Source organism: Rhamphochromis longiceps, linkage group LG10 (assembly GCF_057381845.1).
Source record: "Rhamphochromis longiceps isolate RC_006_pf linkage group LG10, R_longiceps_female_GT1.1, whole genome shotgun sequence".
In the NCBI taxonomy this organism is placed as follows: Eukaryota; Metazoa; Chordata; class Actinopteri; order Cichliformes; family Cichlidae; genus Rhamphochromis; species Rhamphochromis longiceps.
In genome coordinates, this window is record NC_140566.1 from 12130978 (window position 1) to 12156094 (window position 25117).

Sequence of the window (25117 nt, forward strand, 5' to 3'; positions counted from 1 at the left end):
ATTTTCCTCAGTTTCTAGGGAGACATTGCACACCATGCTCAGAATCACCTTAGTGTACAAATACAATTTTGTGCCTGTCAAAAGTGTTTTTGTGACTGGTTGCTAGCACCTAAAGATAAAATTAAAGCTGGTTCTTTGCTAAGCTGTCAGTTAAGTTTAGGCACAACACTGGTTCATCCCTCGAATTTTTTTATGCTTGAGGGATTAATAGGTCAGCAAAACATTCCTCTAGAAATGGTCAGGTACAAAGAAAAGCCGTGTCCAAAAAAAGACCTTCAGAAAGTCAGGGGAACTGCTGCTCTAGGCCACTTAAAAAAATTGAAAGTGTGTCCTTTGGAGCAAAATATAGAGAAATGAGAGGGGCTCCAGACATTTGCACTGTACTGGATCCTGTTAAAAATAATTGCATTAAAAGGCTAGTCATGCTAGCTGTACTGACCTAACTGCTAAACAGGTGCGTTCTGACTTATTGTAAACTGATAGCTTGTTATAGAGCAATACAAGTGCAACCAAAGCTAATGTGGATGTCAATCATTTTGTTGGTATTTCATCATAATGTATTGAATAAATGGAGAAAAGTGAACATTTTTGCCATGCTATTTCAATAAATTCTTGTGGAGTATTAATTATTTCTACAAAATTCGGTAGTTACATGTCCAAGTTGAAGTTGAAGTGTCGGATAGATCAAAATTGTTACTAGCTATGCATGTTTCAGCCCTTCATCCCATAGGGTGCAGGCCATCAACAAGATCTGTTGTTGGGTGTTATTTAGAGTCTTTGCCTTTAGCTGGTTCCAAGTAAGGCCCACTTTCTGGGAGTTTGCCTGGAGGTGTAGCTTGACCTTTCTTTCTTTCTTTTCCCTTGAGGAGTTCTATGTCAGGGCCTCTCTGGTAATGCTCTGGATTCCATAGAATGTGCCCAATCCAACCTCATCATCTTCTCACTCATTCCAAGCAGGGTCATGTTGTACTTTTGCATTTCTACTCCTGTTGGTGTAGTCTTCCCACTCTGGTACACAGTCTTCCATATCCCACGAATTAGGGTGTCAGAGAAAGAGTGTTTGGTCCTGTGGCTTCCAAGAACTCCTGGCTTTCATTACACAGCATCATATTCTTCAGATGCCCATCTTAGAGTCTTGGAGTTTTCTACCATTGATGTTTCTTTTTTTTGTGTGTGTCCCGTTTGGATCTTTAGCGATCAGAATTGTTGTCTTAAGGCCAAGAAAGATGCCAAGCAGATTTATTTTACCAAGTGGATCATCATGGCCTTGCCATATTGGTCCATTTGATTGACCTTTATTATAATTATGAATTTATTTTATTTTCGGTTGCTACAAACGGGACAGACATGACTGGGGGTTAGGACAGGGAGAAAGAATGAAAGAAAGAGAGGGAGAGAAAGAAAACCAAAGGGGAGAAGAGACGGTGAGAAGGGGGGGAAGAAAGAAAAACAAAAACAAAAACAAAAAAACACATGGATCAGGTGTATGGAGAAAAAAAACAGAAGAGAAAGCAAACAAAAAAAGAGCAACATAATAAAAAACAGCACCATCACAATAAACTAGCTAGCAGTAGATAACAGTAGATACTAAATATTAAACGCTATTGTGCAGCACGCAAGATAGACAGCGCACAATGTGCTTTGAGGCAGCAGCCAAGAAAGCTCTAGTCCGCGTCTGTGAACACCCGTGTGTACACCTGTGTGCATACCTGTGTGGATCAGCATGCTTGTATTCCAAAGGTTTCTCCATGTAACGATCTGCTAGGGAGTTTGGGGAGCCATAGCCCCGTCCACCAGGGTATGAAGCAGGTATGGAGGAGATCCAGGCCCCAGATATCCAGAGGCCCCAGAGTACAAGGACCCGAGGAGGACCACCAAAAGGGGGGGAACCGTGCCACCCTCCTGGGAAGAGCTGAGTAGAGCCCCAAAGGAGAGGTCCCCCCGCAGCTACGGAGCAGAGGCCAGAGGGGGTTGCAGTGGCGTGCCCGCGGGCTCTGCTGGCAGCCAGCTGTGCCAGAGAGGACCAAGCTTCAGGCCCAGAGGCCCGAGGGCATCCCACCCCCCGGAAGGGGCCCAGCCAGGCCACAGGCGCCAGGCCCCGCCAATCGGCCACCAGGAGTGAGCTGGTAAATACATGAGCGCCCAGCCCCAGACGACAAGGACCACCAACACACCAACGTCTGAGGGCATCAGCCACCGGCAGGGAGTGTGGTGAGGGGAGATAGGCCTCCGTACTTTAGAGGGCCTGAGATGTACCCAGAGAGGTTGAGTCTAAGACCCAACCTGACATATAGACACAGACGAACAGGCGCACGCGGACACAAACGTGCATTCCCACCCCATATGCACAACCAAATACTCGGCACTCACCCAACGTGTAGACAGACACAAATAGACACTGCACAGACAGTCGCACTCCCCAAACATACTCTATATCCCAGGTCCAGGTACCCCCGCCCTCAGAGGGGCAAGCCGCACCTAGACACAGGAGATGTAACCCTTCTCTCTAGGGTGGAGGCACACGGACCACCTCCTACCATTGATGTTTCTGTTTCAAAATAATTTTTATAGGATAAGGGTCTCGACCTGGAATCAATCCTTGCTCCAAGCTCCTACCCTTTAACCTGTCCATCATGGGTGACCATAAAAGGCACAGCTCTTAGTGTCCCTATGGCACGCAAGCTCCCTGCCCATGACAAGGTGGCAACCCAGAGAATGCAGAGACTGAAGAAGCATGAAGAAAACATGCAGATTGGACAAACTGATGCCAACAGTAGTGTATTATGAAAATAATACTTGTGTATTTGTGAGCTTTACAATACATTAATGCCACGTTTGTCAAGTTTTCTGTTCTTAATGTTGAAGCAACCAGCTGTTACATGCTTTGAACAAGACAACACAGTTTCAATTTACACCTTGCGTATCAAGTTGGTGGCACATATTTTTGAGATAGATATCTTTAAGTCGTTGTTAAACACTTTACTAGGAACATAATGCTAATATTGGGTAAAGGCTCCTTTTGCTCAAAGGATCCTTAGTTTTGAGCAGATTGTACAATATTCATACCACATCCCAAAGATATTCAAGGGATTCACATGTTGTGACATGTGGGGAGGCCATTAAAGTCCAGTGAATTCACTGGTATGTTCGTGAGACCTTTTGAAGACAACATGATGTATTAACTTGCTTTAGGTCATAGGTGTCTAACTCTGGCCCGCGGGCCAAATTTGGCCCGCAGCCTAATTACATTTGGCCCGCGAAGCCATACCAAATTACTATTAGAGCTGGTCTACTGGTATTATACAGCTAATATATATATATTGTTTAGTATTAAGCTTTGCTTGTTCCATATTCAGTTTTTCAGCAAAGCTTGTTTGAGTCCATAAGAAAAGATTCATTCTTATATCTGGAGGAAGATTTTTTTTTCAATAAATATTAACGTTAGCCCGCGACTTTGTTCCAGTTTTGAATTTTGGCCCACTGTGTATTTGAGTTTGACACCCCTGCTTTAGGTATTCATTAAAAGATAAAAGCTTACAGAGTAGTAATTCAGCATGTGTGGACTGTAATAACGTTCAAACCACGATTGATTGGTATTGAGGGGCCAGAGTCTGCCAGGAAAACCCTGCACCATTTCACCATAACCTGCCTACACTGTTAGCACAAGGCACAGTCAATGAATTTGCACTGTTGAAGCTAAATCTTGATGCTTCAACAGTAATTATCTGCTTTTAAAATTAGGCTTTTGAAAAAGTTTGCACTGCATTTAATCATTAGTTGTTTTTAATCTATGGCTCTTCTACAGTGTGTCTATTGTCCTGTCTTCCTCACCTCACCACAGATAGCTTCCCCCTCCCTGAGCCTGACTCTGCCACAGGTTTCTTCCTGTTAAGGGGAGCTTTTCCTTCCCGCTGTTGTCAAGTGTTCACTCATACGGGGTTTATTGCTGAGGTTTTCTCTTTTTTTGTAATATATCTTGAGGTGACTGATGTTTTAATTTGGTGCTATATAAATACGACTGAGTTGAACTGAATTGAAAATAGAGATTTATGAGACCAGACTACACTTTTCCTGCCTTCAACTGGCCAGTTATAGTGAGACTATGCCTACTGCAGCCCCAAAGTTTTGTTTTTGCCAGGTGGGAGTGAAACCTGAAGTGGCGTTCTGATGTAATCTATCTGCCTCATGATTGGCTCTGATTTTATGATTACCACATTGTTCTTGGGTTTTAAAGTGTGATCTGGCGCACATTTTCCTAGCAAAGATGGAACTTTACACCCTGGTACAACACAGCAGGACTTCAGGGAAATACTTAAGTTTTAAAAAAGCAGTTATGATTGTGTTGATAATTTGAGCTTTGGATCATTTCACGATGCCTAGTGGTTGCAAAATGCAAATATGGCCCAGTTTTGCGTTAAATTATTGGAGCCAGAAATATCACATCTTCATTTAGCCCATTGTCTCAGCATGTACCCAGCATGCTCCATTGCTAATCCAAACATCATAAAAGTATGTGTTGCCTGAAGTCATTTTGAATAATTATAGAAAAGCACTGATAGAACACTGCATACTAACATGAGGCTACAGGGGGATTGAAATGTGATCAAAATTTAAAGGGCCAATTCACATACGCTTACAGCCAATTTATTAGGTATACATTGTCATCTGGTTGTTAACGACAAAATCTTAACAGCCAATCATACAGGCAGGTAGACATGGACCAGAGAACCTGCCAAAGTTCAAACTGAGCTTTAGAATGAAGAAAGGTGATTTAAGTGGCATTGAACATGGCTTATGGTACCAGACTGGCAAGTTAGAGTATTTCAGAAATTGCTGATCTAGCTGGGACTTTCCCACATAACAATCTCTAGGGTTTACAGAGAATGGCCTGAAAGAGTGAGCAGAAGTTCTCTGGGTTAAAAATGTCCTTGTTGTTGCCAGAGGTCAGAGGAGAATCAACACACAGCCTCTCAAACCTTGAAGCAGATGAGCCACTACTCCTCTGTCAGCTAGCAAAAGCAGAAGCTACAGATCTCACAGGTGCAGACAACAGAAGAATGCAAAAACGTTGCCTACTCAGGTGAGTCGTGATTTCTTCTGCGACATTCAGATGGTAGGGTAATAATTTGGTGTTAACAGTGAAAGCATGAATCCATCATGTCTTATATCAAGGGTTCAGGCTATTAGTCATGGCTTAATGGGGTAACTCGGCCTCAAGAGTCGGTGTCATGCAGGTTTTAGATGTGTCCTTGATCCATCACAGCTGATTTAAATTGCTAAATTAGCTCCTCAACATGTCCTGAAGTTCTCTAGAGGCCTGGTAACGAACTAATCATGTGATTCAGGTGTGTTGACCCAAGGTGAGATCTAAAACCTGCAGGGACACCGGCCCTCGTGGACTGAGATTGCCCACCCCTGCACTAGAGCAGCGTTGGGATCCGCAGCATTAGTAGATTTGTATCATGTGTGTACAACAACTGTGTCAACATGGACCAAAATCTCAGAGCAATGTTTCCAGCACTGTGGTGAATCTCATGGATTTTGTTTTTTGAGGATTTGCCTGGAAATTGCCCTCCACCCCATCACAGCAAGGGTAAAGGAAACATAATGTGCTCTTAGTAAACATACCATTCACAGTTTTCATTAGGGGAAACCTCCATGTACAATGCAAAACAATGAGAATTGCTGAGGGCAAATTTGGTGTTTAAAAAGAAAATAAGATGCCAGAACACTCACGGGGGATCACATTGTTCTGCCAATTACACCAAATATTATCCTGCTCCATTACTGAAGACCATACAAGTTAACCGGACTCTTGCCCATGCTGCTGCCTTTAAACTGGACCATGTTCCCTGAAAAATAAATGTTTAGGCATACATTAGTTCAACACGTAATTAAAGCAGGACAAACTGTAACTGTCCAAACAGCATAATGCATAGGTGTAATATAAAGTTTAGACCACCATCAGTCAGCTGAAGATACTGGAGGTTAGTTTAGCTAATTTAGTGTACATGCTGCAAGAAAGTAGAATGACACGTTCTCTTTCAAGTTGATTTTGTAATTTTTTTTATTGAATAAATGATTTTAAAAGGTAACAATGTTTAAAACTACATGATCTTCACAGCCATTGCTTACATACTCAGATAACCCATCTATATATATTCTTTCAACCCTCCCCACACTTGTCTTTTGCAATTTTTTGCTAATTTCTTTTTTTATGTTTTTTTTTATTTTTTTTATTGAGTCATACTATCATAATAAATGCCCATTTCAAGTCTTGTCACACTAACAGCTATTCAATAGGAAAAAAGGAAGGGTCTAGCTCTACAGGGGTTGGATTTGAAGTTCCCAGTTCATATTATTCCATCAACAATTTGTCAAGTTACTAAAGCAGAAGGAAAAAAACAAGGATCCAAAATGTTTTTTTGTTTTTTTTAAAGAAATGAAATAAAAGTTGGTATGAGGAGTTACACCAGGTAACCCTCCCAGCCCATCAGGCCACTGCAACAGAAAAAAGTCATTTTGTACAGTGACACGTCTTAAGAAGTCAGTGTCTCAAAAATTCAGAACATAGAAAACCACTAAAATAATTTTGAAACTAGATCCAAAATATTCCTTTGAAAAGAATTTATTTTGATGTACAAAAACAGTCATTTTCCTTTTTTTTTTCTTAGGTTTTTTTTTTTATAATAAAACTCTCAAACACAAGTGTATTGTAGTTCTTATTTCTTTTGTCATTATTATTATCATTATTATTATTATTATTATTATTATTGATTCATTTCTTCTTTTTTTCTAAATTCATCTATCAGTGCGATTGTATACCAGTGCAGCTACTGGGTCCAGAGTAAAGAAAACAGGCTTTTTCATCTTTAATGGCATAAAAAATAAGGAATAAATCCATAGTTCATACAAAGTATAACTGCTGGTCTTTAGGGGGAAAAAAAAACATTTATAAACCCATAAAGCTAGGAGGCACACCATGGGATTTTCATTTTTGAAAATTATAGCAATAATAATAATAATAATAGTAATAATAATAATAATAATATTAATAAAACAAAACAAGTAACAACAACTTGCAACCATTTTTAACCATCCTTGAGGCCAATTACGGCTTCAGAGATAGAGTCAATGAAAAAAAATCATTGAAAAATTGAGTTGCTTATTAAGTCAAGACAGTTGAGAAAAATCGCACATTTAAAACAAACGAAAAGAAAAGAAAGAAAAAAAAAAGACAAAACATTTTGTCAATTGCAGTTTTTTTTTTGTTTTTTTGGAAGGACAGGAAGCCAGGCCTGAAGAGCAGCATTTGGGCATGGCCGCTGGCATCTTTGGTTCAGTCAAACATACGAAGGTAACACGAGCTTGAGCATTCCACGAAATATGAGAATGACCACGCAAGGAATGCTGAGGCTGAACTCTAACCCTGGTATGGAACCAAAACACAATCTGCTACAGACAAACTACAAATGTCGTTCCATAAGATCCCATGAGGTATTAATGCTTTAAACAGTTAAACCAGTACAGAAGCAGGACTGTTTTCTGTGTCCTTACGTAAAATATTAACTCTCCGTCCCATTTTAGGAGATGCTTTCCTTCAACGTGGCTTAAAAACAGGATCGTTCACTAGTCAACAACTCAAACTCTTTGAGGAGGTCAAACGATTCAGCAGCTAGAAGAAAAACTAAGGATTTGTTGTTTTCTTTTAAAAAAAAAAAAGAAAAGGGAGAAGAAGAAAAAAAAAACAAAACAAAAACAACAGCAACAAATTTTGCAGGAGGAGGCTAAAGACGACCACGACTACTGTCACCATCTACCGAACGACATACATCACACACCTTGACAAACTAGGCCATGAGGCTGGGCCACAGTGTAGGGAGCGATCAAGGGGAATGAGGTTAACTTGTGACTTCTTGTCCTTTCAAACCTGCAAGGGGTGTTGACTTGCACTGGTAGGAAAAAAACTAAACAAAAACAAACAAAATACAAACAAAATAAAAACACCTGTTGAACAGATCTGCATATATCAAGGATAGTAAAGGTAAAACATGTAAGATTTTCTCTTAATATATCACTGGTAAATTGTAATGACGACCGCAGACAGTACATTCCATAGCCCCTGTAACGTGTTGCTTCTGGGACTTTTCCTTCTTCACTATATTCCGTATTTCCCATAGGGAATTGATCCCAAAATAACCCACAGTGAACTTCGTGAAAGCAGAGGTTGCTGGGGGCTACTGTATGAATTGGTGACTATCATACTTCGGTATTAAAATGTGCCGTCATGACTCATTTCACAGGAATGTACTAAAGAGAAAATCTTATATGTATCATCTTTAAGTATGATATGATCAATGAGTCCGCATGACCAGTCACGAGATGTGACCACCCCAATATGAGGTCAGATAGCACCATATTTGTCTTAAATCTCTTAATGGTTAATAAGAGTGTGTAAGCCATAGATCAAGCATATCATGGATAAAACCATAGGTCTCATACTCATACATACATGCAACAAAATACATTGCATGTGTATACAAAGACATATGTAAAAGAGCATGGTCAATTTGGTTTTGCAGCAGAAAAATTCAGGTTGTGCTGTGTTTAAATGGACCAGGAAATGACCACCTGGCTGTTCCTCCTCGTCATGTAGTGTACAAGGAGACGCAGTTTGAACACCACAGCGGCTGACGTCACCTTTAAGAGCAGGGGTTGGGTTTTTTTTTTTTTTCGCCAGCTGGGTGAAAAAACTGAAGGCTGCGGGCATCCAGCTGCCCTCTTAGAGAGAGCACTGGCATTCTAAAGCAGGAAAACGTCATGTGGCTCTTTCCTACGCTGTGGTGTGATGATGGAAAAGAGAAGAGCGACAGAGGGACACTCAGGGCATCATCTACTGGTCCATTGTTTTTTTTCCTTTCTTTAAATCATTCATTTAAGGCAACACAACTGAAATCTGGGTCATTTCGGGTTACTGTGGATGGAGTGCCAAAAGCCCTTGACATTTTTGCATAAAGAAAAAAATACCTGTCAGTTAGTAAAGGCTGTTACAAAGAAAGATGTTGGTCAAGTAACAAGAACCTCTCAAAAATTCCAGTTAGCGAACTAAAACCCGAAACAAGCGACCCGCACGACGATCCTCCAAGACTCAAACGTTCTGACAAGTAAAGCCAAGTATCCAGGTGTGTGTGCGGATGAGACTCACAGCAAGTAAATATCTGGATGGGAGATGGCTTGTTGAGTCTTTATGTGTAGGCTTTTTCATATATACGTAGACCTCGACTGCGAGCCACTGAGCCCCGTGCAGAGAATCTGTTCCAACTAATTCAACTGTGTTTGCTTCAACCTGACTGCCCATACAAGCTGACAAAAACGTTACTAGCGCCGTGGACACACAAACAGGATCAATGGGATCTCACTAAAGTACCGGAGCAGAATGGCAGTAGTGCAGTTTCAACAACTACGTTGACTGGCTGCACTTCTAAACAGCACAATGACATGAACGTCTACATGACACAAACATGGTAATGAGATCACTTCCTTTGTGCGTCTTCAATGGATCAAAATGACAGCTTTGATACATAATACTTTGTGGACGAGTGACCATTGTTAGCTATAATGTAAAGAGACGAGACAATCTTTCCCCATTAGCGTGGGCAACATGCAGCACATTCAGCAAATGACTAAACCCACCTGGTTTGACAAGTATATCAAGTGATGCGGTCTGTCTCGAAACTGGTTTTGCATTCAGAAGCTGGAGACTTGATACATCTACCAGAGGTTAAAGAATGCAAAACCAAACAATGGACTACAAAGTGTGGAATAGAGAGAAGACATTATGGCTTTGAGTAGTTATAGCATGTCCCTGTCAAGTGACTCCCTGCCAGTAAACTCAGAAACAAACACATACGTTCAACTTAAATCTAAGTATTACTCAGCCATGCTTTTTGGGGTGTTTTTCCTCCCCTCTGTAGGGACCTGTAGTTGTGCCCGCTCCCCCTCTCCAATGCAGAGAATTTTACACTGTTTATTAATAAATCACTGTGACACGATTATCCCTGGACAAAATGGCTTCCTCCAGCAGTTACTTTAAACTGAAAGAAGCTAAAAAAAAATGATTAAAACAAAAACCGATAAGGGACACAGCTGTTCATGGTTTAGAGCTTCCACACCAAAACACTACAAATACTCAGAGGGGGAGGTTTCCAAACTCTTTTGTAGGGGAATCTTTAAGTATCATCCAATTTCTACTAGTTTTTTGTCTTGTGGCAGACCAATGTCTATATCCACACACAGAAATCACACACACGATTGTGAGCTCAATCAATAAATATTGCCAGCAAAAGCTGGTCAAGAGCCACCACAATCCTACCATCTATACTTTGGAGTATACATATTCCAATACATAGTTCCAACTACAACACTACAAGAGTTTACAAGCTAAAACAAACCTCAGTCTTTTTTTTTTGTTTTGTTTTTTTGAGAGGAATCAAGAAGAGACGACAGCCTTTGAAAACTGCAGTTGCCTTGCTACATGGTGTTACATGTTTAAGAGTAGGTTAACGTAAAGATTAAGAAAAAAAGAAAATTCTTAGTAAATGTAAAAATTGTAGCAAAGCTTAAAAAACAGAAGCGCGAGACTAATCCACTCGAAGAGACTTCCTTCCATCCACAGACTTAAACACCTGATTAGGTTCGCTGAAAAGATTAATAAAATCTAACGTTTGATTAAATTTCCAAAAATATGAATGAACGGGGGGTTTCAGATATAGGAATACATATGCTGCAAAAACGTAACCACAGGCAAAGAAAAGGAAACGTGTGGATTTCTTGTCAGAATCAAATAACGCTTCGTTGCCACCCGTTGCCATGTCAACGTCTGGGAGACGGCCAGCATGGCAACGGAAACTATCATCATAAAATGGTACAGTAGTAGAAATAGCTAGACCAGGAGGGGGCGGGCTCTCCTGGGAAAAGGTCCGCGGAGAGGTCCAATGATTGGTCATGCGGCTCGCTGTCAGGAATAATGGTTGTAGGGTGGTAGAGGGTGCCCAATGCCATTCTGGTAGTGATGGTGCTGGCGGTGGGCGATGTACTCTGCATAGCCCATCGTCATCTTCTCGCTACGGTACCTGGGGACAAAAAGAGATGTGTTGTGATGGCTAACTGCTCTAATCCAGTGTTAGGAGAGTCATGATCACTCTCACTTTGCTCTTCATATACAGTCCAGTGTCAGTGCTAAAATAGGCTGCATGTTCAGTAGCTATCAAAACTAAAGCAGCAGGCCCACAGATGATACTTTACTTGTATGCGTGATTTCTTTTACTAAACCTGACTCATACAATAACCATGATGCAACTTCCTGGAAAGAATTACGTTTAAAACAAAATTTACATAAAAGATGGATGTAGGCAATGTGCATCACACGTTGGCTAGCAACGTGAACATTTTCTAAACTTCAAGCTCAGCATTTCCACTGTTGCCATCTTAGCTTTTTGAAACCAGACATCAGTATCACTCAAAGAGACAGACAGCGCACACACTGCAGTAAACCATACATTAACTTTCTTTTTTTTACTAAAGGGGACCATAAGTTACTAAATGAACATCCTGTTATATTCAGCAAGGCTTTTAACTAGTAACTGAGACCAAACAGGAAGATATTTACTGAGGATATAGATTGAGGAAAGTCAGGGACATCTTTCCATATATTTCAGTACAACTGGTCTTGTTTGCCACCAGGGGTCAACCCTTGCTGGCCATTAAAAGATTACAGATTTCTAGCACTTCTGTTAATACAGTCTGCTAATACAGTCTACAATATGGACTTTAGCTGTGTTATGCTAATGAGGGCTAATGTGGCCTCAAGAAGGGATATTCAAGCAGAGGAGAGTCTTTTTTTTTTAGTGTCCACGAAGTAGCAACGAAAACTGCAGCCAGAAATTTCAATTTCACTTAACCTCCTAGGACCTGGTGTCCGCATATGTGGACATCACATTTTGGGATGTCTAGACCAAAAATACTACATTTTTCTCTACAAGAAAATACAAAATTTAGGTTAAAAAAAAAATAAATCTGCTAATTCTTTGTTTTTACATTCATCAGGTCCCAATCAATCCAAATAGCAAAGAAAAATTCAAAATGCATGTCATGAAAGAGTTCGGGTTTTAGGAGGTTAATGGGAGCTCTAAAAGCAAATGAGTCACCGCAAACTGATAGTTTTATACCAGAATATATTTAATATTTTATATTTACATCTAAATATTTTATAGCCTAGTGCAAGGCAGAATGCATTACTGGTGAAGTTATGATCCTGATTTTTATATTACTGAAGAGTAAATAGCAGCTAGCCACAGTAACTGGATGCAGCTTGATAGTGTTAGCTGAAACTTTGTCCAAAAAACAAAAAACCCTTGGACAAAGCCCCTTGAGCTAAGGTTTTAAACCATTACTTCACATAACAAAAGGGTGATGTCACTGTGGTTACACCCATCTCTTACATCCTGGGTTTTCTTCTTTTGCCTGCCACTGTCTCACTTCAGCCTCAACAAAAGTGGCATGGCAGTTCCTGGAACATTTGCACATAGTTTCCTCAAGAGCCACAAAAGGTTTAATCAACAGACTCAACATATGCCTTTTCACATATGCACATAGGTACATCCAGACACACTGACGTATACAACTATTTGTGCTGGTTCTGTTAAGCCTTGTGCACGTCAGGTAAAAGGATCTAAATGAAAGTGTGCTGCAAGAACAGAGTACAGCAGTGACGCATTAATGTTTCAGCATTAGATAATTCAATCAATTAAATGTAATCTTACCTGGTTAACTTAATGGTCTTCCTGAAGTCATTTGTGATGGGAGCTTTGTAACCTCCCTTTCGTAGTAAGGAATCTATGGTTTGAATGTGGTCCCAACCTAGTTAAAGTAAAAGGAGTGAAAAGCAATTCCACATATTCCCTACTCTGTTCAATACAACTCAGTCTTTATTAAAAGCAGAGGAAGCTAGATTGTTAGAGGCACAAGAAGATCTTACCTTGCTCCTTTGCAACCTCTGGTAGGTAGGTGGCGGTGCGTTTTGATCCTTTTTCATTGAAAAATTCTATCCTAATACCGTGAACACCCACCTAGAATTCAAGACAGGCACAAAAATAAATCCCTATAAATCTCTTCATCCAATGAAGACAGAGCTGTGGAGAAACAGGTTATTCCATTCAAAATGCACTTCCAAGTTAATGATGGAATCTGTTTTACATTTTTCATCTAAATGCAATGTACTGCATGGTTGAAGCTCCAGTTTATTACACGATATTCTCATTTCTGTTCACATATTATTCTTAATTTTCAGTCTTCTGCTGGAAATTAAAACTACAATTAAAAAATGGTACTATTGATCAAACTGTAGCTCCAAATCATATTTATTTTCACAGATAACAGCTGGTAAAGACATCTACTGATGTTTTGGAAAAGCATACAGCACCCAATCAAACTAATCCAATTTTGAAAGCCAGAAAACTTTAATTTAAAGCAGACTTTTTTCTCTTTTATAAATACAATGCTTTAGAACTATGCTGCCACTTCAAGAATGCTGGGTATGCCTTCAAGTGACAAACCCAGAAATAACGTGTGGACACATTCGTGTACAATAATAGCTTGAAGAATGAGATGCACGTGAGTCTGCATCAAAGCTGCAAAGCACCACAAAAGTGCGGGGGCAAAAGCCTGTGCTCAGCCATGTTCAAGCAAATAACATCTCTTACCTCCCAGTCAAGGTAATCACCGACGTCTTCAAAGTTGGTGAGAAGAGACACTGAGCAGAAGAGGCGAGGCAGCTCATCCCTTGTCATAGGGGGGAAGCGGCTGTCTTTAAGGGCACTGGAGACATCAAAGTACAAAAGCAAAACACCATTACAAGAGGTGACTCAGCACAGGGATGCAGGGTGCTGGTATGTAACAGATATAGTAGCACACTTTGCAACAGAATGAAATATGTTTTGCTTGTTTTGGGGGGGGTTTTGTCTTTTTTTTTGGGGGGGGGGGGGGGGGGGGGGGGGGGGAGACGACTAGTGGACTTTCCATGTCCACAAGTCTGTGTGATATAAATTTCCTCATCAGACAGTGACTGTGAAGACCCATTCGGATGGCCAGCCGGCCTGTTTTGTTTTTGTTGACTTGTCCACAGAGAATTTACATTACAATGTATCAACTGCACATGCACCTCAGGTGGCGTTCTTCAAAGGAGTATGACAGGAACGACTATTTAGCCATCGGGTCTCCAGCTGTCCGCATCCACAACAGAGTATAATCGAGGCAGTCTCAGTTACACCACTTGCACCGTTTAGTTGTGACTCAACTTCTCTTCTACGACTGGCCATAAACAAACCAAGCCTATTTAGGAGTGGGGATACAAGTGCACAAGCTTGTAATAAAGCATACTTGCAGCCATGTTGAATGTCGGATACTGCCTTTCATGAAACCAGACTATTTGAGGAAAAGGAAAAGCCATCTCCTGAACATATTTAACATTTACAAGCTAACTGACAGGTTTTAATTCTATATGAGCTATTTATCTGTATATACTACAAGGATGTCAAAGGAACAGAAGCAGGTCAGCACTGCTGCTTTCCACAGTGGCAAAAACCAGTAAAAGGTGGTTTAGCCTCACCAAAAACATGAATTACACCACTGTTTACTGATAACACTAGTGGAAGATCCATATGTCTGATTACCCCACCTTTCTTGAATTGATTGGGAGGATCTGACGCTTTTCCCATGATTGTTTGCTTAGCATAAGATGCTCCATTCCCAACAACTTTCTATCTATTTATTTCCTAATCCACTACGGTTTCTTGATCTTTTGCCACTCAGACAAGTTTTTGTGCAGATTGCACACTTTTTAATTGTCTTAGGCCTAGAGCTGGGCGATAGAACGATAACGATATGTATCGCAATATAACTTTTACTCGATAGAGAAATTAAGCTATCGCGATAGACCTCACCGCTCTTGTCCTCTTAAAAAAAAAAAAAATAATAATAATAATAATAATAATGTCAGCCAATCCAAATTAAGTAGCGCAGAGCCGAACCAATCACAGCCGCAGCGTCACGTCATGTGACTTGTTAGTACAGCACAAGTGCCAAGCCGCACGTGTGTTTGTTTGGGAAGCAGCCAGCGGGTAATGGAGGAAATGAGTGTGCCGACTAGAAAAATCAACCGAGCGTGACCGAAGAGAAAACAGATGATGGTTCCAATGCTGGAGAGATTGTCGAACGGAAGAGCCATAGAAGTTCCGTAGTTTGAAGGTATTTCGGCTATTTCAAGTCTGACAAAAAACAGAGTAGCGTGTACTGTAAATTGTGCCGAAAGCAAGTCTGGAAATACAATAAACTGGTGCATGCGTCACACTGCGCCACGTTATTGTTTCGGTGAAATGAATTTCTACAATACTGTTACTGTTAATTCTACTCTCTGCAGTGGTTAAATGCTTACATATACACACAGTTACTGTCCCTCCACACATACGACTCGGTTCTGCTTCTATGCCCCAGCTTTGTTTACTTTTTCCCACCGAGGCTTCTAGACTTCTGATTGACCAATATTTCTGCACGGTTAGGAATCTAGCGCCACCTGCTGCTTTGGCATGTTCATAGCAGCGTTTTCCTTCATTTCTGCCTTTATGTGTGGACGGGATTATTTTTTAAAACGAAAACGGAAAATCTCCGTTTTCAAAAATACCCGTGTACGTGTGGACGTAGCCTCAGTCTCTGACTGGAAGCGCTAATTCGTCATTCGGCTTTTGTCAGACTAAAGTAACTGTTAAAACTGTTTGAAAAGCTAAGCTATACAACAAGGAGAGATTGAGAATTTCCTTTTAGTTCTCAGTTTATTTGATATTGACAAAAGTTAGTCAATTTTGTCTGTTCTTCTGTAAAACAAACTAAGATTTATTTTTAGAATTAATATTTTGTTTCTAAGTGGAATTGACAATTTAGTCTGTTTCATTTGTTCTATTTTGAAACTTAAACGCTTTAGCGGCTGCCTTTTGTGTAGTTTGCAATATTTGCCTTTTATTTATCTGAAAAAGTCTCATGTTCCTTAAGTACATCTACCCTGTTGAACTTATTATGGGAAATAAATATTTAAATAAAAACAAGCTGCTGATTATTTCACATTTTACTTGTGAGCAACGGCACATTTAAATCTTACAAATATAGTTATTTGGCTTATATCGTGATAGATATCGTTATCGCCTGAAATGAAAAAAAACATATCGTGATATGAAAAAATCTCATATCGCCCAGCTCTACTTAGGCCTTTTTTCAGCGATTTTGCCTTTTTCTTTTTGCTTTGGTCATTCATAATCATCACAAACGGGGGTAGTTAAGACTTGGTGAATGTGAGTGTCATTCTACAGACACGTCTTAGCAAAGACCAACACAGCAGTTAAGACCAGCTGTTGAAACTTATCCAAGATCCTAATGGAGATAGATTACATGCCAACACATACCACACACAGGCAGTGTAGTTCAAGAACAGTGATGCGTGGCACAAATGTCCTAACAACTGCTAGTGAATGGTGCACTTTCGTGTTGTTTAGCCTTGTCGCATGGACAGTGTTATGGCACCTGCACTGAGACAAGACAACTGCATTTTTGCATGAGCATAAATGGTTATGTAGCATTCTGCTTGACAAATGACAAACACAATGGTGGCACTGCACATTCAGAACCTAAACAGTATTTTTATTTGTCTTCTTTAGACAAAGGTAAATCTTTATGTCGCTTGTTTTTAATACCAAAAGAAAAGGTGGTCACAAGATAGGAGACCTCCATGTATCTCCAGAACAGCTTCAGTCCATGTTGGCATTGATTCTCTCAGTGTTTGGAAGTCTACTATAGGAGCAAAAACACTGTCCACAGTGTTCGGCATCTGATAACCGAGGGGAAGAACTAACGTCTTTCCAAAAAGCCTACGATGACTTCTCCTTATTACACCCTTCAGTGATCTGCATTCCTGGGATTCAAGGGTTCATGTTTGTCCTTTAATCACACTACTTTTTTTTTCCCAAATAGATGTCATTAATTCAAACCTTTACGGAAAACTAAAGAACATTATTGTGGAATATTTTCCAAGCCCCAGGATCAGGAATCAAAGACAAACATCAGTTCCACTCAAAACGCAGCACAAATGAAATTTAAAAAATAAATGAATTAAAAAAAATAACCTTCAATATGACTTCAATTTACTCTTTTTTTCCCCACTAATAACATTTTGTGCCGTTTCTGAATGTTTCTTCTCTGTGACAGAGGTCTGCAGCTCTGAAGCACAAATTAGCGAGTCCCCATTTTTGCTTACCTGGTAAGGGTGTACTCCCTGAGTCCTGAGTGCAGATTCATGGCAGAAAATGTACCTATACAACCCCTCAACCGCTTGTCTCTGCCTATTTTCCATGTGACAAACAGCGGGCTGAAAAACAACAGACGAACAAGATACTGTGTTAAAGTAGTTGAACATTAATGTGTTTACACAAGATGAGAAATGCCTACTCAGGGCTTATAAAAGCTCATTAGAAGTACACATCGCCGAGTTTTTTGCAGCTAGTAAGACAGACCTTTTCACATTGGACTGAAATGGGACAAGTGTCTCACATTATTACGGATTAATTGTCATCAAAGACTTTAGCCCATAGCACTGGGCCATATGTCCAGCCACAACAGAATAACCCAAATCTCTTTTTGAAACAATGATTTTCTACACTTACTACATTTTCCAGCTTTTATGGTAGCGGGTAAAAAACAAACAAAAAAAAAAAAAAACATACTGGAAAAAAGAAACCAACTACACAAGTTTTTTGTTTGTTTTTAAATTCCTCATTGGACTCACTGTGTGGAAAAACACCGAATTACTTAGTTACATGCTGTTTCACTGGAGCCAAAAGTGCATTAGGCAGAGAACAGGACAGTAAAAGGTACACACCTCCTTTTGGTTTGCATACATTCATCAAGCATTGCTGAGTACAACAGTCAATGCTGGAAGGCATCATGGCATGTCCATGGCAAAAACCATGCAAAACCGGGTGTATGGCCCATGGAGAATTATGGAAATAAGAACACACACCCCATCTACCCTGCATACCTTTTTGTCATCTGTCCAATGTGTGTCTGAAACACTATACTTAAAGGGTTTTTTTGTCATCTATAGCTTCACATTGTAAAAAAACGAAAAGAAAATAATAAATACATAAATTTTATATACACACACTATATATGTATATTGCATCATGTACAGTCATTTGATTATGTAAAGTTTTATTCTCACATGCCACTGTAGGGCTCCAAATGATCTCTTTCCAGATTAAAACCACCAGTCAGATTCTAAGTACAGATAAAAATAATTCAGCATTCAATTCAAAATTCAGCATGACACTTTTACAGTTTAGCTACAAAGGTTTCACAGTATTATTATATCCCTGCCAAATTATTCAGTGACAGAACAGTCTTTTCCAGCATCTCTGAGTTCACTCCTAAAATATTGGACATGCGCAAAGCCTAAGAAAAAAAAAGGGTGTGTTTTATCTGAAAACATTTAAATGATATTTTATACAAATCAAAATGACTCCTGGTTCAATGAAGTTTCATTTATCTAAAAAAAAAAAAAAAAATACATTTAAAAAACTAAAACTTAACTAGTTTAAGTGGCTTCAGCTGGCAACAGAAGTGAATGATTTTCTTCCGTTAGATGGTAATGTAGTCAAAAAAGGAGCCATTATTCATTTATTCTGGTAACGCAGTGGATCAGTACACTCAGAAACTTAGCATGATTTCTACATTTTAATTTATTTATTTTTTTTAAATTGTAAACCTTAAATTTCAGTGGCTGCTTCGCTTCACTTCAAAACTTTTACAAAATTTGTATCCAATAAAACATTTTATTAAGCAATGCCTACCCATTCAACATTGCTCATTCCTACTAGGGGTCCACTATGCGTGTAGTTCCCAAAGCGCATATGGATGCATCTCAAAACCAGCTCTCTGCTTTACTAACAACACACGCCGAGTCTATTTTTAATGGGAGCCGGGTCAAGCTGCACAAACCAGATGGTGAGGGCAGGAAGTCAGATGCAGGAACGGCACAGAGCATCCGGTCTGGAGTTTCAAATTAACCTCACCCAGACTAAAGGGTCTGGTATGATTTGAAAGAACTGAACAAAACGGTCACAGTTACGAGCACGCCATATTCCTGCTGTGTCAGCTAGCAGCTAGTCAGCTAATTTAGCTGACGAGCCTTGCTAACATGACTGTGGGAGCAGCTGGTGGACGGCATAATTTATTAGTCTCCTTGCAGTAAAAATACAGCAAATGTATTTTAAATACACTCAAATATTTCATTACATTTAAAGCGGATGCTAAATAGCTGTAAATCCAAAACTAGATAAACAGAAAAAAATGCAGACAATGTTTAATGTTGTTTGATCATTGAAATGGATGCACGGGAAACACAACAAACTCATGTTTATGTCTTCAGAACACACATTTTTATCCCTCAAAATTTTGATATCATCACAACTAATGTGACTTTGCAGAGCTGATCGACTAACTGCGCAGAGCAGTGCATCTATGTCAAATACAGCAGCATTGTTGCAGCATTTAAATAATTCAAACTGACAATGGCCCCAAGAGAAGGGCATGTCAAGGGCACCCAAGACCATGAGTTGCTCAAACCTGTGGGAGTTTTTCTGTGTGGCCATTAGCATGCTACATTCCTAGACACGAGTACATGTCTGGGTTTAATCTGAAGGTTAAGCCCTAGCCCAATGCTCAGCCTTAAAGACTGGCCAGCCAGAGTTAAAAATGGACAAGATTTGTGCCTTTAAGAGAGGCTCCCAAATGTAAATATTGCATGATCACTTCAGTAAATTTGTTCTGCTGTGGAGAATATACCCTTACTGCAATATTTAGAAAGTCAGCACCAAATACTCGCCATTTATTAAACTGCATGACACTTTGCTGGACACGGAAATATTCAGTAAATATGGGATTTACCAAGGTCTGTGCCCCATTGCTGGCATTTCAAATACTCATACTCTCCTTGCAGTGATGCACTTATCCTGATTACCAACGCAATGTCGCTTAATGTTTGAGGGGGTTTTTTTTGCTAAGAGTGGACAAGAGACTGTGGAGTAATTTGCACTAATTTTTTTTTTCACAGTTTTTCCTTCTCCATAGTCTCTTATTGGGAGGTACAACAGAAAATGTGGGCTTGAGTGTATCATCACTGGAAACACCTATATAGGCTGCAAGACCAGTATGGGGGCCAACATGAGGAGAATTCTCTTATGAAGGATTTTTGCATTTGTCAGTGCAGTCCTGGAATTAATGAGCAAAAAAATGACTACAACTTAAATATGAAAAATAAACATTTTTTAGTTTTACCACCAAGAATGCATTTCTTATTTAGCTTATTGTGCATTAGGTAAGTCTAGCAACATAAACTCTGGCCTAACAAGCTCTATCTATTTTGTCAGAGACATGTCAGGTGACACCCACCACTGAGTTTTGAGCAATCTGTATATTTGAATGTGTAAGCATTTCTGCCTACAGTTTTCTGACATGCAGTTGAGAGAGACTTGGAAATGTCTGACAGACTTCGAGGATGCCCTTTTATCATTAAAGATTCCTGCAAGCTGGATTTCCTTTCAGAGGTCAAGATGTCAAAATCAGCATCTCTGCATATTCAACACAATAAATGCAAATAAACACTTGCAAAAAGCAGTGTGTACAGGGGACCGTTTGCCATGGTAGGTAATGATTTCCATAAACACTGGAATGTTTGAGCTGGTAGATACAAACAACCCACAGCATGCATACACCCAACATGTATACAGCAATGTAATTTATTGTCTGTCTAAAGGGATAAGAATGCCTCTGTGTCACGTGACAGTACAATGGAAAGACAAGATTTCTCATTATTTTAGTAATGATCACACAAGATCAAAAAGTTATTTCAAAGTCATCTGGTCTATTATATTTATAATGGTTAATGAAATTGTTGGGTAGGGCTGCCAATGTAAACAACCGTCTTACAGGCTTATGTTGGGTTAAACAACCGCAAGCCAGACGCTATAACATAAGGTGGAGACAAAATGTCTCGGTTGAGGGCGCAGGAATCATACATTTATTGATTTTTTTAAACAATTAATACAAAAAACACCTCGTTCAACGAATGCTTCGCATGGTTAAACAGCGAAACAGTTAAACTATCTTTTAGCTCTATTTATCTAACGCCGCCACTGCTCTTCTTTTATCGCCGGTTAAATTAAGCAAAGATTAGTGCTGCTAAGTACTTAGCAAGCACCACCTTTTCTTTGTTGTTTGGTGCCAAAAATCGGGTATTTTTATGTGTTTCTACACTGGTCTTGTCCACACTACACAAAAACTTGCTGTGAAACCCGCCGGCTGGTTTCGTAGTCATGGTAGCCGAGGTTCTCAGCATATTTACCATTAATTTAATTCCTAAAAGCTTGTTAATACTTCGTTACTAAGCTAATGTAGCTCAAAGCTAAGCCTAGTATGTGGCAAAGCAGAGTTCATTCAGGGCGACTTAAAATATTCTTGATATTAACATACAAAATATTAAAAGTTAACACGTTGAGTCGTATGTTTCACCTAACGAAGCTATCGGTGTTACACTAAAATAAAGTCAACGACGTTATCTTCGTTCAAACCTCTATGATTTTAGACTAAGTGGCTAGCTGGTAACAGCTAAAGCTAGTAGCAAACACCCTTAGCTTACGTTAGCAGTGTTATTAAAGAGTTCGTCTGACAGCACTGTAAACGGTTTCTTTCGCAAAGTGCCAACAGGAAATATAAGAGTGACCTTTCACTCTATCCAGTGACATAAAAGATTACTTTATAAGCACTATATCAAATTCGCTGTAGCGTTAGTGGTCAGCTAGTTTAGCGACAGGCCAGTGTAGACAGTCTCTTCGACAAGGCCCGATATTCCAACTTGGCCAATTCAAGCTGTATTCGCGAGCTTTTCGGTGTAAATTCACGAGAAGCAAAAGGGTGTTTCGAAGTGACAGTTTGAACAGAACCCGGAGCTGAAGCCACGAAGCGTGCTGCCACATACATTTTCTGGGAGAATAGCATAGTGAGCCTTTGACATGCAGCAAACAACAGCAGACAAGAAAATACTCACTAGGGATCATTTGTAAACCTGGGTGTTCTCGGAGGTTGGTATCCGTACAGATGGCAATAAAGCACGTCAAAACAGAAGCAGCACATCTCCGCCGAAACGACCATTTTTCTGCCTCCACTTCCCGAACCAGGTCCTGGGCTGAGATTCGGGGAGAGGCCGGATGTATTATATCCGGCCGGGGCTGGGGACAGAGCGTTTGTGCCGCTGCTACCACTACTACTACTGCCGCTAACGTTACCCCCGGGTCCCCCCAGGCCGTTGGCTCGGCTCACGTTCGCCGCCGCTGCAACTGTCGCGGAGGAGCCAATCCCCAGCTCCGAGCCACAATGTCCGGTTCCTGCCACCCCGCTTCCCGCCCCCACCCCGCCGGGACCCCCTGATCCGGGCGATCCCGACAGTTTCTGCTTCTTCACCCCGCAGCACCCGGCCGCCATCTTGGAACAATCTGCACCGACACACCGCTTCCGACCCATAACCGTCACCGCGGGAAGGGTGGGGGGGAACGCCGACCAGACGTAGAAATCCCACTGCGTTGATACGTACGACGGACAATACTCCACTTTCACTCTTTTATTTTTTGTCGGACGACGAAATAACCGATGTGGCGAGAAGACTGCAGTGTCACCCTAGCGTTGCCTTTAAAAATGCGTGACTTTGCTACGGAAAATCCATAGCTGGGATAAGCAGTTTTTTTCTCGAGTAGTCAGCCAGTCCAGCTTTGGATCTCGGTGTTCCAGTGGATCACCTATAACGTCAACTCCCAGCCTAATAGCCCCCCGTTCTCCCTAACACGACACCATCCGCATCCGAGGAGATCACAGTCAGTCCCCCTTAAAACACACAAGTTCAGGGTGGGCACGGTCCGAACAGGCCGCAGATGACAGTAGCCAAGCGGTCCAGATGTGAAGCCGACAGCCAGTGCGCTGTAGCCCCGCTGCACACCTCTCCAAGTGGAAGCCGGGAGCTTGAGTACGCAGGACCCATAAGCTTCAGCACAAATTGCGCACAGTGTCTTGGACAGCGTAGCCCCTCATTGCACCAGCTTGTTTGCTACTGCCTCACGAACTTCTAATTACACAACAGGCCCAGTATGTTGGAATTCCAGACGCTGGGATAGCGCAGAGTAAAATGGCATCTGACAATGCAGGGTTGTCATGGCACAATGAAACGCGTCAGCGCCCAGCAAGTCATATCAGTAACGTTAGCCCACAGTTTGCACCTGCATGATGCCTTTTTCTTGAATCTGGTGAGAAGGAGGGGGGAAGAAATCTCAATAACACCCCCGCGTCAAACGGACAGCTGAAAGTTTTCAGTATAGGTTTGTTTGGAGGTTGTCATCCGTTCATGGGGATACACAGAGAAGAGCATTCTAGTCCGTGAGCCGTGAGAAATCCTCTGGATTTGACGAGCCCCGCATTCGTCCTCAGCTGCTACAATTCGGTGCCGTTTGGGTAAAAGCCCTGTGATCAGTCTGTGGGCACGGGCATCGGTGTCGTCGGCACACCGGAACCGGATTCAGAAAACGTGTTGCGCCCACTTGCTACACATAATGCGTAGCTTCTGGGGTATCAGATTTGCAATTCAGAAGAAGTGCACGGGGCCGTGGAAGCATGCGCGCTCTTGACGTCCATGCGTGTGTATGTGTATATGCGTGCGTGCATGGTAAAGTATCGGTGCCGACGCCCCCCAAGTTATAAAAGGCATAGGAGCCGACTGACTGCTGTAAACTGATTTGACAGTGTCTGGATTTCACAGCGCTGTGAGTTCGGATAAAGTTACGCACACCGATGCACGTTCTTTTGAGAAACTGCCTCTAATGTAATCTATTCCGAGTGGCCGATTTGAAATGTGGCACACAGACATATCATATGGCCGCTCTCGGGGCTGCTGCTGCTGCTAGAAATGTCGTGGCTTCATCTCATCCAGGACCCTGGAAGAGTAAACAAATAAATACATCCACACACGTCTAATGTCGAGTTCTGTGTTTCCTGAATCGTTCTCTTACCCCACCTCCTTCCCATTCTGCCCTTCAGTCAGGAATTAATATATCAATAAAGAACGGAGTGGGTAGACATTAAACACTGCATGTACAGCAGAGGGAAATAATGCTTAGATGCAGTTGGGAAAGGACATCTTCTTTTCTACGGGCTCTGATAAAGGATGTAGACAGTGAAATTAGCACCTTCACTCCCGTATATTCAAAATACTTGCAGTCAGCTACACAAATACACCTGCCATTAGGTTCACTTTCATTTGAAGGGGGATCACTGATGTCTGTCATATTTAAGACAAGTATTATTTAGACCATTTGCTGCTTTGAACCAGAGTCAAAAAACCAAATTTTTAACTAGATGCTTTGACCAGATTCAATTACATTTGTTTTACAATGTACTTTGTAAAGAAATTACATGCAAAATTTAGATGTGATCAAATTAATTAAAGTCAGCATTTTGGGCTTTGCCTGTGTGTAGGTCTTATCAACACCTACTCCATGATGCAAAAATGAACAAAAATATAACATTCTCATAGATATGTGAACATAACAATAATAACAGGCGACAGTAATATCATTATGACCACAGTGAGAACTCAGCAAAACAGAGAAGTCAAACCACTTATTTACCAAGCCAGCTCTTCCTCATATTCTTTGTTTTTTGTTTTTATACAGCTGTGTGAACATAGGCAGTGACATGCAAGTTTTTGTTTCCTCTGTGCAGTTATTCCGCAGTTTTAGTCTCTTGACTGTAATACTGAAATATTTACCATAGGTTCTTACAGCCTGTTTATTAAATATATAGTTTTATGATACTACGTGATGTTTTTGTCTAACTTGAAACAAATTCTTTATATTTGTGCGTTTGGACAGTTTTAAGCTCAACCAGGTCATTAAATTAAAATGTTCATCTTTAATTTACT

At 40.7% G+C, this 25117-nt stretch overlaps 1 protein-coding gene across 1 annotated transcript; it reads right to left on the reverse strand.

The window, feature by feature from the left end:
• Nucleotides 1-7258: 7258 nt before the first annotated feature.
• On the reverse strand, nucleotides 7259-24073 carry ammecr1 (AMMECR nuclear protein 1). Its single transcript, XM_085420182.1, has 6 exons — nucleotides 22202-24073; nucleotides 17357-17467; nucleotides 13761-13875; nucleotides 13037-13127; nucleotides 12822-12918; nucleotides 7259-11132 (listed from the first exon to the last, which is right to left on the reverse strand). The coding sequence occupies exons 1-6, from the start codon at nucleotides 22672-22674 to the stop codon at nucleotides 11018-11020; spliced, it is 1002 nt and encodes a 333-aa protein (XP_085276308.1). The 5' UTR covers nucleotides 22675-24073; the 3' UTR covers nucleotides 7259-11017.
• Between the last annotated feature and the right edge of the window lie 1044 nt (nucleotides 24074-25117).

Excerpts from the sequence above, each read along its gene's own strand:
- ammecr1 (XM_085420182.1), bottom strand. The coding sequence starts at position 22,674 with ATGGGTCGGAAGCGGTGTGTCGGTGCAGATTGTTCCAAGATGGCGGCC. Across the intron at positions 12,919-13,036 it reads AGAGGTTGCAAAGGAGCAAG|GTTGGGACCACATTCAAACC; the intron begins GTAAGATCTTCT and ends TACTTTAACTAG. Across the intron at positions 11,133-12,821 it reads AAGACCATTAAGTTAACCAG|GTACCGTAGCGAGAAGATGA; the intron begins GTAAGATTACAT and ends TTTTGTCCCCAG.